At 39.8% G+C, this 14,448-nt stretch overlaps 1 protein-coding gene across 1 annotated transcript; it reads right to left on the bottom strand.

The window, feature by feature from the left end:
• Positions 1-1,091: 1,091 nt before the first annotated feature.
• On the bottom strand, positions 1,092-10,833 carry LOC308285333 (3-keto-steroid reductase/17-beta-hydroxysteroid dehydrogenase 7-like). The gene is made up of 9 exons (XM_080726055.1): positions 10,738-10,833; positions 9,114-9,317; positions 7,257-7,349; positions 6,711-6,825; positions 5,239-5,433; positions 4,300-4,404; positions 4,043-4,099; positions 3,491-3,589; positions 1,092-2,649 (listed from the first exon to the last, which is right to left on the bottom strand). Exons 1-9 carry the CDS (start codon positions 10,770-10,772, stop codon positions 2,521-2,523), a joined length of 1,032 nt encoding a protein of 343 aa, XP_080582181.1. The 5' UTR covers positions 10,773-10,833; the 3' UTR covers positions 1,092-2,520.
• Positions 10,834-14,448: the final 3,615 nt, after the last annotated feature.

Consider the following 14,448-nt stretch of genomic DNA (forward strand, 5'->3'; position numbering starts at 1 on the left):
AGGGCTGGCAGGGGCACACTGAAACAGCTGGTGATAACAGATCTGGCATGTGTGACCAGAATCAACACACATCGCACCATAAAGGAGGCTATACAGTTGCCACAACTGCATAGAGCTATTTAGACATCACTTCACAAGTTCACATTATTTGTGAAGGCTGTGCTTTACATTTCTTGGGTCGTTTGCCAATTTGAAAAACCTTGCGTGGGAAGCAATTCTCCATTGTCAACTATATTCTGGTGGAGTGGACCGTCCCTTCTCTTAAGTTAGATGTAGTGCTATTGTGGGAGTCGAACATCTGCTGGTCACAGCATAGCCATACAAGGTCATACATGACTCATGTGACAAGTAATTTAGCAAGCTTCGGCCTCCCCTGACACGGCCCTGTTTTCAGACTCAAGTAACAGAAGATATTGGTGACATACTAAAGCTGGAGCATCTAGATCTCTGTCTCAAATTAAGTCAGTATTTTGTTCCACTGTATGATCCCTCCTGGATCATTTGAAACCTATATCGTTCATACACTGCTTTAACAGTACAGAACATTAATGCCATAGACTTCTGTTGTGTTCTCATTTATTGGGGCCACTACAGCCATTAATCTCAGCCCATTGCACGCACTCTTTTATGATATGAGGAGACAACAGCCACAGTTTACAGAAGAATAGGTGGAGGGAAGCTAATTAGTGTAGGGCTCAGCTACCACACCATCATCAACAAACACTGCTAATTAACGCTGGTCAAGTGACACAAGGCAACCTGTTGTGAGTGAAATACGATCTAGTTCAGACACAGTGGCTGTTGGTATTTATTACACCAGAAAAATACTGACAGCATACAGTAGCAAGACAGAACAGTAACCACTGTTGCTTTTTTCTATTAAGTAGTTAATACTATTAATCTACTTGTGGTCTTTACAGTGTGTAAATAAACTGGTTTAATTTGTGGGAACATGTGGCATGTCTACCAACAATGTGACACAGACCATTGTTACACTGTTGATATTTTATTGACAATATAAAGTTATTCCAGCATAAAGATGTCCATGATAATGAGGCCACTATGCAAATAATGAAAGCTCTCTCATCAACTGTCACTGTCAGGTGGAAACCTTGGAAATGCAAAATGGTTACTTTACAGAAAATTGAGAAAATAAAAGAACCTGTGTTCCATTGGATCAATGTAGTTATTAATTAGTCACACAGTCTTGTTAGTACTTTGAGGCTCACAGCGTGTCGCATTGCGATGCATTGAGCTTGTAGGCTATTTTTGCTACTTTTGTGTGACGCTGTAGTATGACAAACAAATTAGGCCATTCATTTATGAAAAACACATTAAGAGGTACAAGGTGTCTGCCCGACAGCCACGATATGGAATAAACAGATACAACAAGTCTAAAGCCCATAGAAATATACATCATTTTATATCTATGCTAAAGCCTGATTCATGCTTCGGTGCGATGTGTCACAAGTGTGAAGTGAGAGGTGCCTATGAGCAGTTCATTTCATTAAGCTATATAGGATATGAATTCTTATGTTGTCCATTAATCCTGCATTAAGAAACTATTGTGTGTGTGTGTGTGTGTGTGTGTGTGTGTGTGTGTGTGTGTGTGTGTGTGTGTGTGTGTGTGACTTGTTGACTAAAGCAAGGGGATTGCACAGAATGCACACACTGAAAGCACAATGGAATGCAGTGAAACAAAGTAATCAACGAATAAGTTAATAAGTTGAAACGAGTTACAATATGGAATAGCCTATACCCGGCCTATACCTTACCATACACAGCAATTTTTCAATAAACTATATGAATTATTCTGTTGTCCATTAATGTCAAGGCTGGTATTGCAGCTGTTGCTCATACCTTATACTGCATACGGACAGACAGACAGACAGACAGACAGACAGACAGACAGACATACAGTACCTACACACTTGGTCAAGTGTTGGAGCACTGTATGTGGCACAATAAAAAAGGAGAAACGTCTGCACTTTTTTCAGTTGGAAGTACATTATTTTTGTCATGTACTGTGTCACATTGCAGAACATTTTGCCACAGAAGCATGAATCAAGCTTAGTTTAAGTAATACTCGCATTATGGTTTCACTTGCCCAAAAGGACTGATCTTCAAACTAGCTTGAAACTCAGTTCTTGTCAGTAACTGTCACTGACATTATACTAGAGAGTAGAAATTAAGCTTTATCAAGTCTACTGCCTGTACCACCCCTTCCTTGGTGTTCTACCAGTTTGTGGTTTAAGTTACAGTTTCCTGAGAGGTTTGTGCTTTAGAACATATTTGTTCTTGTGAAATGCATTCCAAAACGTCAGAGAAGGACGGTAGGAATATCAGATGATATGACAACATGACGTTAAAAATGTATCTTCTGTAAATAAAAGTATGTCCTTCCTACACAAGAAGAAAGCAAAAATGTGTTGATGGTGCTTAAAAAAAGGTCACTTTGGAAATTGGAGTAAAACGTCCCCAAATCTGAGATCGAAATGTGAAGCTCATCACACACTTTGGTCAAAGTACAAGGCCACTACCACAGGTTGAGGTGTCTGAGTTTTCTTGGCTCAACTTCCTTCTGACTGCTTTCTCAAGGTCGAGAAGTTTGACGTAAAGTTCTTCAGACATGCCATCATCGATGTCCATCTGAAAAATAAACACAAAGCCATAGGTAATCTACATATACTCTTTTTTGTCAAATAAGTTTTATTGCCAACAGATTATCAACAACAGAATGTATCAGTTATCAGATTAACAATTTTCTGTTTTAGCATATATAAGAAAGAAAAGAAAGAGGAAAGAGCTGAAAACAAACAAGAAATAAAATACAATATGGCATCAAAACAACCCCTTCATACCCTCCCACCCCTACTGCTCAGTGACGAAACGCATAATAGAGAATCAGAATGAATTGTTCAATGGAATAATCTACATAAACTCTGACTAGATGAAACGCACCTACAGTATGCCTTGTGATGAAGCAGGTACATTTTTCTCAGGAATAGGTGTTCTTAAAACAAATCACACTACATTAACTCTGGCATCCCTATTTGGGGCATGTCATTATAGGCGTAGTTTTCCAAAAATGGTATACAAGCTCACAACATGTTGCAATGTGACATGTTGTGAGCTTGAAGATCGCCATTTTCAAATAGGCTAAGACTAAAGAACTACTGTTCCAAGTTAGTTAGAGTAGTCAGGTTTGTAATACAGATTAAGTTCAATGAAAAGTGGAAGGATTGTTTTAAGTGGTTGGTTAAAACAATCCGTCCAAGGATACTGGTTACTCAAATGCAATTATTGCTGAATTACATGCTGGTGCTGGTGCACAGCCAGTTCAAAATACAACACTGTACAGTGTGAGTGCATGCATGCATGCATTTGAAAAGGTTCTGTCCATGTTGGCTGACCAGCAGGTTTTGTTATAATAGTGGACATGATTATGGTGGAACTGGCCTATGGAATGGCTATTTAGTATATACTGTACCTGTCGAGGATGTGTGTAGTTAGTGCCAAGGCCTGACGTTAAACTATGATACTTGGCCCTTGGATCCAGGGACTCTGGCTTCCGAAGAAACAGCTCGTGCTGTGAAAGGCGACAACAGTAATCTGTATTAATACATATCGTCACTGTCCGGTGCAAATCTCCTAAAACGGCTACTTTTCAGGAAATGGAAAAAAGAACCCGCGTTCAACGCTTCTGTTCATAGTTTTCATTGGTTCAGTATTTATAAAACCCACAGACGTAACAACTTTCACTTTATTTATTTATTCAAAAATAGAAGAACAAAAAACAGACAAACTACATGCTCAGCTTGTAGACGAGCCATTTTTGTTACTTTGGTGTGACACTGAAGTAGAGTATTAATTTACAAAAAAAGGTTAAAAAACCTAAAAAGTTGAAATATTGAGATTAGAGGTTTCTGCCCTACAGAAACGATATAAAACATGTTGAGTGAGGTGACATATTGACATATTTATAGTTCTGTCATTACTATGTGGATCCAAAAAGCTTTTAGAGTGGATAATAAAAGCATACCAAGGCCTCTGCTCCATTGTATGGCGTCAGCGTGAATGTGTTTGTGAAGATCCTAATCTGTTCAGTGCAACAGGAAACAATAACATGAAACTGTTCATATCACTCCAGTGCAACAGGAAACCATATAACACAACTTACACAAGAACATGACATTGATTTAATATGAAGACCGGGAACGCATTTTTTTACTTTGGCTATTCAAAAATAGCAGATACAAGCTCATAGCGCTGCCCCGAGACGGGGGTGGGACAACTTACGAAATACATGATGGGCATAATGAGAGTCCAGAAGAATGAAGGTAGAATGCCGTAGGTCAGATTGGTCATGACCAGGCCTGGGCACATCACAGAGGAGAACATTCCCTGTCAATTAAAAAAGTGTTTAACCACGTGAACCCTGGCATGCCTATTTACAATACAGTATAAAGTAGTTCCTATACTGTTCACACTGCTCATATTTGGTCTGGACCTACTGTAAATGTCTTCTTATTGTTCAGGAAAACAAGGAAAGTCAGAAGATTTCAAGAAAAGAGCAGATCTACAAGCAGATCTACAAGCAGATCTACAAGCTCACAACATGTGAAGTTTTGTGAGCATTTTTGAGACAATGATGAAGTATAAAGGGCTTGAGTGAAAACAGAGACTAGAATACTTGAGCGGGAAAATCCTCATCCTCCACATCAGCACCCAGTCATCCTACAGAGCAGGGGTCTTCAACAGGGGGTCCGGGACCCCTAGGGGGTCCTCAGAGTTACTACAGGGGGTCCTCCAAATCTTTGAGTGATAGAAACTTTTTTTTCTCCTTTTTTATATTAACCACTTGAACCCTCCAGTTCACCGTCCATATTCGGAGAACTTTAGCCAAAAATAGCAGATGTACAAGCTCACAATGCTTCGCAGCGCCAGGCGTTGTAAGCTTGTAGATCGACTATTTTTTGGCAAAGAGCTTTGGTGTAGAGGGGAAAAGAGTGAAAGGTCAAGTTTATAAAGTATTGACAGTTCTAGTGGTTAAATATCTGAAAACACAAATTGACATGAATCCAAAAGACACTGATGATTGTGCTGTCACACAATGAAACTATATGGAATCTATGAACAGGTTGTGGGGTCCCTGCTTCATCTCTCTCTCTCAACTAAGGGGTCCTTGGCCTGAAAACGTTGAAGACCCCTGCTACAGAGCAAGCGTGATGTGCTCACCTCGCTGTTCTTGTGCCTGTTGAGCGCCAGGCTGAGCAGGTCCGAGGCGTACTTGGAGGAGCTGTAGGGCTCTGTCCCTCCACTGTGCTGCATGTCGTCCATGCTGAAGGCAGAGCGCCTGGCGTTGCTCGAGGACGTCCACACCACCCTGGAGGTGTGACCTTCCTGGCACAGGAGCGCTTCCAACTCCCGGACCTTAACACAATGAGACAGCATGTGGGTGGGTGGGTCACAGCGATGTCAAGTAACTAAGTAGATTTACTTTTTAGTAAGTTTAGTAGTACCGTACTGTTTTGAGGTATCTGTACTTTACTTGAGTATTTCCAGTTTTCAGTACACTACTCACTACATCTCTGATCCAAATATTGTACTGTCTTTTACTCCACTACAATTATTTGAAAACTTGAGTTACTAGTTACTTCAATCAATGATTATATTATACAACATACATTAATCCACTTCAGACGGATTATACATACTGTAGGCTATTTTCAATTTAGTACTTTTGATGCCAATACTTTTGTACTTTTACTCAAGTAAATTTTGAATTCCAGACTTTTACTTGTAACAGAGTATTATTATTATATTGCAGTATTGATACTTTTACTTAAGTAAAACAATTAACAATTAATGCCTTACCCCTTATCCCTAAACTTCTTTGCCTTGTTTTACTATTTTGAAAAACATTTTAAATAGTTCAAATAGCTGATCTACAAGCTCACAACGTGTTGCTGTAGATTGGCTATTTGAAGTATGTTTTTCAAAATAGTAAAAAAGGCAAAGTACTTTAGGGATAAGAGGCAAGGCATGGACGAAAACATAGCTCTTAGTCACATGACAACTGTCTTTATAAACAGGATTTTGAAGGAATTACATCATGAGTATGAATACATTTTGTTGCTTGTTAGAAAGTAGAAAACCTCGCATTCATATACGTATATACGGTCATGTATATTCATGTTTGTATAGGCTGATACACCGCCCATTTATTTTTATTTTGTATTTAATTTATCATTTTATTAGAAATTCAGCTTTACCCAGTTGATGGCTTCTAAGATGGTTATGATGAGCGCTTCTGGGGAGCAGTTGGAGGTTAAGTGTCAGGGAGACTATGTCATGTGTACTGGGGCTGGGAGGCATGGCCTTCTGATTACCAGACAGCCTCTATCTACCACTACGCTACAGCCGCCCCAACCTTGCACAATGATAAAATGCTGCCTGATAATCCATCCATACAGTATAGTGTGTGTGTGTGTGTGTGTGTGTGTGTGTGTGTGTGTGTGTGTGTGTGTGTGTGTGTGTGTGTGTGTGTGTGTGTGTGTGTGTGTGTGTGTGTGTGTGTGTGTGTGTGTGTGTGTGTGTGTGTATACTGTATACAGTATACAACACACTATATGATCACCTTGAACCTTGATCCCAATGCATTTGGAGACACAAGTTTCACGCATGTGTGTGTGGAGGTTGTGGCTTACCAGGAGGAAGTGACCAAAGAGATTAGTTGCAAACACTTCTTGTAGACCGTCTGGGTTGAGGCGATCCTGCTGGGTTAGTAGACCCTCTGCTGTTGCAAACATGTTGATGACGTTACTGCAGAGAAATGATGACCCCATTACATCACAGCACAGCACAGTACAGACACCTGCACAAGTGCTCAGCTGCATACAGTAACGGGTCGATTGTCTTAACCACATAAACCCCAACAATATACTTAGTTGACCAGCAACTCTATACAAAGTCAGCTCCTTTTGCCCTTGACACCAAATCTCTTTGCCGAAAATAGCCAATTTACAAGCACACAATGTGTGGTAACACAACGTGTTATTATGAGCTTGTAGATCTGCAAGATCCAGAATAGGGATGCTAGGGTTCATGTCGTTAAATATGAACCAACACAACTCAACTTTAACCATTTAATACCTATTTTACAAGTCGATGTTACGATGTATGATGGTATGTTAAAGTATCAAAAACAGGCAATTCTTTTTTTCTTTTTTTTTCTGTGGGAGACAGCGATTTACCTGGAAAATAGGCCCTTGAAAAGGGCTTTTATGTCCACCTGAGGATTGGGCATAATTCCTGCATTCAGATACAGATAGTCTAGTCTGCTGTACCTGTAACACACACATACAAATATGCATATTTTTAAATCACATAACGGCTAATGAACTTGAATCTAGATAAGAGCTATCTAAGACAACAGAATCATGGTAGATAAGCCTATAATGATGTACGGTACTGGTTCTCAGTGTGAGATAAGGGGCCCCATGGGGGGTTCAGGGAGTCCCCTGCTAAATGATCACATTTAGGAACCAAGTGGACACTTATGGGTCTGTACTGTAACTCCAAGAGTGTACAAACAGAACCAAATGGACCCGTGTGGGTCTTTTTGTACACTCTCTGAGATCAACCAACACTGAGGACTTTAGTGTTTACAATGTAGACACCCGTGTGAAGTGAGTGGTGCTGATGATAGAACCACATGACATCATACGAATGTTTTTGATACCATGGAAGAACTATTGGACAAACACATATAGTCACTGACACATATTGGAGCGTTTAGCGCCCGCTAAAGAAAAATAATATCAAATGGGGGTCCGTGGCCTGATGCATATTTCAAACTGGGGGTCCTTGAAATGAAATCGGTTGACATCCCAGTATAAAGGATATGCACATGCATAATGTAAATGGCAAATTGAGTTGCAAAGTGAGTTTAATGTTGTTTAATGCAATCAGATAGGACTTTTCTGTTTGGATGTATGGGCTGTCCAGGCCAGAAAGTAGTTTTTTGCCACTGGTATGATGATGATGTCATGCGCATACGTTCTCACCCAGGGGGGTCCCCAAATTATTTGGGGGGGTCCCCAGATGTTTAACATTGATTAGCATGATTAAACATTGTTTTCTCTCTCAACAGTAAACAAACCAACACAAAGTTTAAGTGTGTAGAGGGCATCTGCACATTTCTAAAGTGACAATTTAAAGGGATATTACACTTTCAAAAAACTTTTGGTCATTGTATGGTCTAATCAGGCTTGTATGAACACCCTGAACAGTTTTTAATTTGCTTCTATCAGTATTTAGATATTTGATGTAAATGTTACCAGCTCCAACACGCCCAGGCCCTCTCCACATACACACCCATTGTAACTTCAAACTCCATTTTAACCATGATAGATTCATTAAAAACACACATTATTTTTTCTGGTGACTCATAATACCCTCCTAATACGTGAGCAGACCGTGTTTTTTCAATAACCTTTTTCTTTTATTTTTAATAATTCTTTGGGAAAATGGAAAACATTAAATACAATAATATTTTATTGAAAATAAATGAAAAAAGTTATTGAAAAAACACGGTCTGCTCACGTATTAGGAGGGTATTATGAGTCACCAGAAAAAATAATGTGTGTTTTTAATGAATCTATCATGGTTAAAATGGAGTTTGAAGTTACAATGGGTGTGTATGTGGAGAGGGCCTGGGCGTGTTGGAGCTGGTAACATTTACATCAAATATCTAAATACTGAATGAAGCAAATTAAAAACTGTTCAGGGTGTTCATACAAGCCTGATTAGACCATACAATGACCAAAAGTTTTTTGAAAGTGTAATATCCCTTTAAGTACTTTTTAGTACCTCTAAAATGACAAATTAAACATTGGCCAAATTATCAAATATTAGAGGCAGAAATTGTGAAAATAGCCGATCTACATGCTCACAACGCCTCGCAACGCCAGGGTGGGGGAGGTCCCCAGTTAAAATATGATTATTTTGGGGGTCGCGGCCTGAAAAGGTTGAGAACCACTGCTCTATTGAAACTAGTGAAAGCAAAGCATGAGGCCACTGTCCGGGCCGGGCACCCTATACACTCTGACCTGGCCTTCACCTCCTGAGCAGCGCTGAGCACTGATTGGACAGAACCCACGTCCAGGTGCAGCAGGTCCACATGGGCGTCAGGGTGAGAGGTCAGGAGGGCGGAGCGCGCGGCCTCGGCCCGCTTGGGGTTCCTGCACGCCAGACACAGCCTGAGCTGGCTGTCCCCAGCCAGGAGCCGCTGGCACAGGGCCAGACCGATGCCACTGTGGGTGACATACAGAGAGAAATGATATCATTCAGCAAAGGACGAGTACTCAGACAACAGGCTGGTACTGTCTGTGGTGCCCTATCTATGTATATGTGGTCGTACTGTTTTGGGGTGAACGTCCATTGAAAATAGCTGATCTACAAGCTTACAGTGTGTCACGTTGCGAGTCTTGCGACACACTGAGAGCTTATAGAGGTAATTCTTGTCAAAAAGATTTGGTGAGAAGGAAAAAAGGAGAGAACCAGACCTATAAATATCAGGGGGACCTCGGCCAACTAAATACGGTTTAAGTGGTTAAAGGTGGTTTAAGGACAAGGTGTATGACAAAAGATGAGAATTCCATTAACACCATGCAGGGAATAATGAACAATTCTAAATACAAAACAAATTAAATATAGGGTAAGTCCGTAAGTGATTTTCTTTGGTTAAAATGTGTTAGCTACCCTACCCTCCCTGCCCCTTCCTTGTATATACTGTACATACTGATTGTTTAGACTTACTGTTACCTGCCCCTTCCTTGTATATATTGTATATACTGTACCTACTGATTGTATAGACCTACTGTTTTCTTTTTTTCTTTACATATCTACTGCATAGTACTGTGTTCTATTTGTCTGTCATTCAATGTTATATGAGATACTTTAATGGTTTCCTGTTGAAATAAGCTTAGTCTTTTCATGGATCTCCTTTTAGTAGACCTTGTACCAGTGAACTGTACCGTCATGAATCTGTACATTTTCCTATGCAAACTTCTAATAAAGCCTTCAATCAATCAATCAAAGCTCTATTCTGGTACTCATTGTTAGGGGTGTTTGTTCTCGTTCTCTCATTAAACAGAAATGCATTTTCAGGTCAGGAAGGATACCAATTTTATCCAATCAGTATAGAAGTTACACTTAAGGTGGTTGCACACTGCTGCGTTTTTCGGGCCGAATATCGGAGTGAATTTCGGAGCACGCAAATAAAAAACCAACCTCACGTTATGTCAGTCACGTTTGCACACTGCCGCCCGTTTCGCGCACCACTCGGTCCCTTGCTCTCTCTATCTCTCTCTCTCTCCTTGCCCTGAAAAACGCATTTCGCAACGAAAAACGCAGCAGTGTGCAACCACCTTTAGACAGGATACGGATTGAACAAGTGATGCTGGTGACAAAGAAATGTGCAGACAAAAGTGGAACTGGAAGACATTAAGCTGATAAATGGGCTGAAATCAAATGTTGTAAAATACCTGATTCATTTTCTGTTTATTAAAGAGCTGGAGGCACAGCTAGAGACTCGCTGTTACTGAAACAATAAATCCTATCAAAGTGAAAACTGATCCTTTGATATATCAATAGATGTAGATCGATTGAAACCATCAATGCAGCGCAGCGATCGAGTTATTGTTCACTGATCGTTTGCTGAAATAAACATACCTGTTTGCACCAGTCACAACGACCACTTTCTCCATAGTTCCGTTGTCTGCTACAAGTTTAAATGAAACAATTAACCAATATATATTATAAACAGCCTTTAATGTCTGTACAGTACGGCATGGATGGTTATGGTACGATGCAGAACATACAGTATAGATAGACAGAGCACTGGCCAACCAGAAACGTGGTGTGATTGGATGTCACTGCACTACTGGCCAATCAGCAGCACCCCCTACGGAGAGCAAAGTGTTTCTTTTCCATGAAAGAAAGAAGCGAAGTTCACTGAACTTCACTCCCTCCTCCACTTATGAAAAGCTCTGACTGTTTTGTTTGTTTGTGTTTGTTTGTTTTCCCCCACAGGTTCACCTCCTGATTTCAGTGACAACAATATATCATAATGAATTATGAAACATAATGAACCCTCCCCCCTTTTTTCTCCTTCAAATTAGCCTAATATAAGCCTATACACCCCCTCCCCTCTGTGCTTTTATCATCCTTGTTATTTCTTTGTGTGACTGTCAGTCATAGTTTACATATCTATTTGCATGTGTTTAAATGTTTTGTTCTTAATTAATTATTTATTTAATTAAAGAAATCAAAAGAGCTGTAGGCCTAGAAAATGTTTTTTTCCCCCTGCAAGGGACAAATAGGCTTATTTCAAAACAAATCAAACAGTAATTAAACTGTAACAGTTTGAATGAGAGTGTATATTGTCAAATAAACTTGACCCTGGCAACTACAGGCCAATCTCAATCCTTAGCTCCATCTCTAAGGTAATGGAAAAAATTGTCTATGAACAGGTGGCTAAATATCTTGAAGAGAATAAACTGATCTACGAGTTCCAGTCTGGCTTCAGAGAGTCCCATTCCACAGATACATGCCTCATCTATTTGAATGATTACATCAAACGTGAAATTCACGATGGCAAATATTGCGGCATGGTCATGCTGGACCTCCAGAAGGCATTTGACACCGTCGATCATTCTATTCTGATTGAAAAACTCAAAGCTATTGGTCTTGATAGCACAGCAGTGAGATGGATGCACTCTTACTTGGTGGGGAGGGAACAGATGGTGGAAGTCAACGGAACCCTGTCCCCCCCCCTCCCAGTAAACTGTGGAGTACCTCAAGGGAGTATACTAGGACCACTGTTGTTCTTAATATACGTAAACGACATGTCATCTGCTTGTGACTGCAATCTGTTTCTGTTCGCGGATGACTCGGCTCTCCTAGTCTCAGGCAGAGACATTTTGCAGGTTGAAAAGGCCCTTAACTGTGAACTTAACAAGATCTGCACCTGGCTCAATGACAACAGACTCTCAATTCACCTAGGCAAAACTGAATGTATCCTCTTTGGATCTAGTCAGAAACTTAGCCTAGTTGAGAACTTCACAATTAAAGTAGGTGACACTGTGATAGAAAGAAAAAACCACATCTGCTACCTGGGTTGCATCCTGGAGGCTAACCTATCCAGTGAAAAAATGACCACCAAGGTAATCAATAAAGTCAATCAACGAATTCGCTTCTTGCAAAGAGTTGCCCCACTGATCAATATTAAATCCCGAAAGACACTAGGAGGTGCTCTTATTGGGCCCCTCATTGATTACGGAGTCCTTGTCTGGTATCGCGACGCCCCAGCTGCCTTAAAGCTAAAGCTCCAAACAGCCCAAAACAAACTAATTAGGGTTGTGCTTGGTCTCCCTCCTCTGACCCACCTTACCGAGCATCACCACGAAAGCGTGGGGTGGCTCAAAGTAGCTGACAGAGTACAGCATCTTGCAATGGGCCTGGTGTACAAGATACACTACACCTCCAAGATTCCCATGTACCTGACAAACTACTTCTTAAAGGTCAAGGATGTTCACGATCATAACACCAGAGGCAGCTCCACTAATCATCATCAGCGTAGATTTAACATTAAACAAGGCGCTAACTCGTTCTCCTGCTATACCATCAACATGTGGAACGCCCTTCCACAAGCCCTAAAGGAGAGCAAATCCCTAGCCTCCTTCAAAATTGGTATGAAAAGTCACCTTCAGACAGCAGCTACCCGTGACTTGTAAATAGACTAAGCCCCCATGCTCCCCCCCCCCCTTTTTCTTTGTATTCTGCCTTTTGTATTTGATGTTATGCTTTTGAAACTGATATTATCCTAGATAAAGTACTATGTTCTATCCGTCTGTCTTTCAATGTTATATGAGATACTTAAAGTGTGGTTCCTGTGGAAATAAGCCTCGGCTTTCTAGGATCTCCTTTTAGTTGACCTTGTACCAGTGATTTGTACTGTCATGAAACTGTACTTTTTTCTATTGCAAACTTCTAATAAATTCTTCAATCAATCAATCAAATGACAGTATAGGCCTATCAGCTGTTTTTCTCTATTTTACACTATAGATTTCAGGGGTATATTGACGTTTCCTATTGTGTATAGGATTCATTTTCCCTAAATTAACTACTCCAACTTCCTTGGCATCTCTAGCCTCAATTCTTGTCTTGGTCTGAGATCCCCAGACGGAGGATGTCAAATCATTCAGAATATTTAAAGAAACTCATATTAGTCGAGCTGAATAGTGCTGGATTATAAACCAAGTGAGAGAAATTTAACTTTTACTCTATGAAACATACTGAGTCATCCTGACATCCTGTTGGCAAGTTTATCTTGAAATTCACGGTAGGTAGGTAGGTAGGTAGGTAGGTAGGTAGGTAGGTAGGTAGGTAGGTAGATAGATAGATAGATAGATAGATAGATAGATAGATAAAGCAAGTACTGTAGGCTTTTTCTCCGTTATTATACTGCATTATTATTTATTTACAGGGTGCATGTTTGGCATGGCAAAATACAAAATCCATTTTGTCTTTAAATACATAAAATAACACATTATTCAATAATGAATCTAAAAGAGATTATTTTAAGTACACTGCAGCAGAATAACTTTGCTGTGTTCTCTTTTTGAAAGCAGTCATGAATGTCCAATTACGGTACGTTTCACAATAAACAACAAACAAATAAAATCACTGACAATTACAACAATAACAATTTTACAGTTCTGCAACGGTCTGTATTCTGTTCTAATAAATAAAATATAGAATTAGTATAAAGTAATATACAATGTAAGATAATGGAAACACACTCCAAAACAAATACTGAGATGGAAGCGGGAGAGAAAGGGAGTGATGCAAAGAATGATGAACAGGTGTTCCCTGTCACCATATCAGTACATTGGTACCGTTTACAGTATGTATGATACGCTCCCATTCCCATACGTTTTATGTACATTTGATATGTCTTTTATTTGCAATAGAGACATATCTGTCTATATTACACACTTTATGTATATATTAGTTTAATTTGTAAGCTTGCACTAAAAAGCATTTCACTCTTTTACACCTGTAAACCTGTGACGTGGCAATAAAGTTTAAGTTGATTTGAAGCTTTATTTATTTGAGTTAATTGTGTAGAATATTCCTCACTAACTAAACATATGGCTTTCATAGACCACTGTGCCTGGTCCATTTATAGCCTATTTACAACATTGCACAATTAGTGTGAGGAAGAAAACAAAAAACACAACAACATGGAGACAGAAATTATCACATTATGAGCATCTGCAACTCACACAATTCCAGATTTATCCAGGCAGCCTGAAGTAAATGCAAGTCATGTCAAATTGCAAATTGCATTATTGTATGTCTGTCCATGTGCCTTTTCTG

This window comes from Nannobrachium achirus (genome assembly GCF_963921795.1).
Source record: "Nannobrachium achirus genome assembly, chromosome: 5".
Taxonomy (NCBI): Eukaryota; Metazoa; Chordata; class Actinopteri; order Myctophiformes; family Myctophidae; genus Nannobrachium; species Nannobrachium achirus.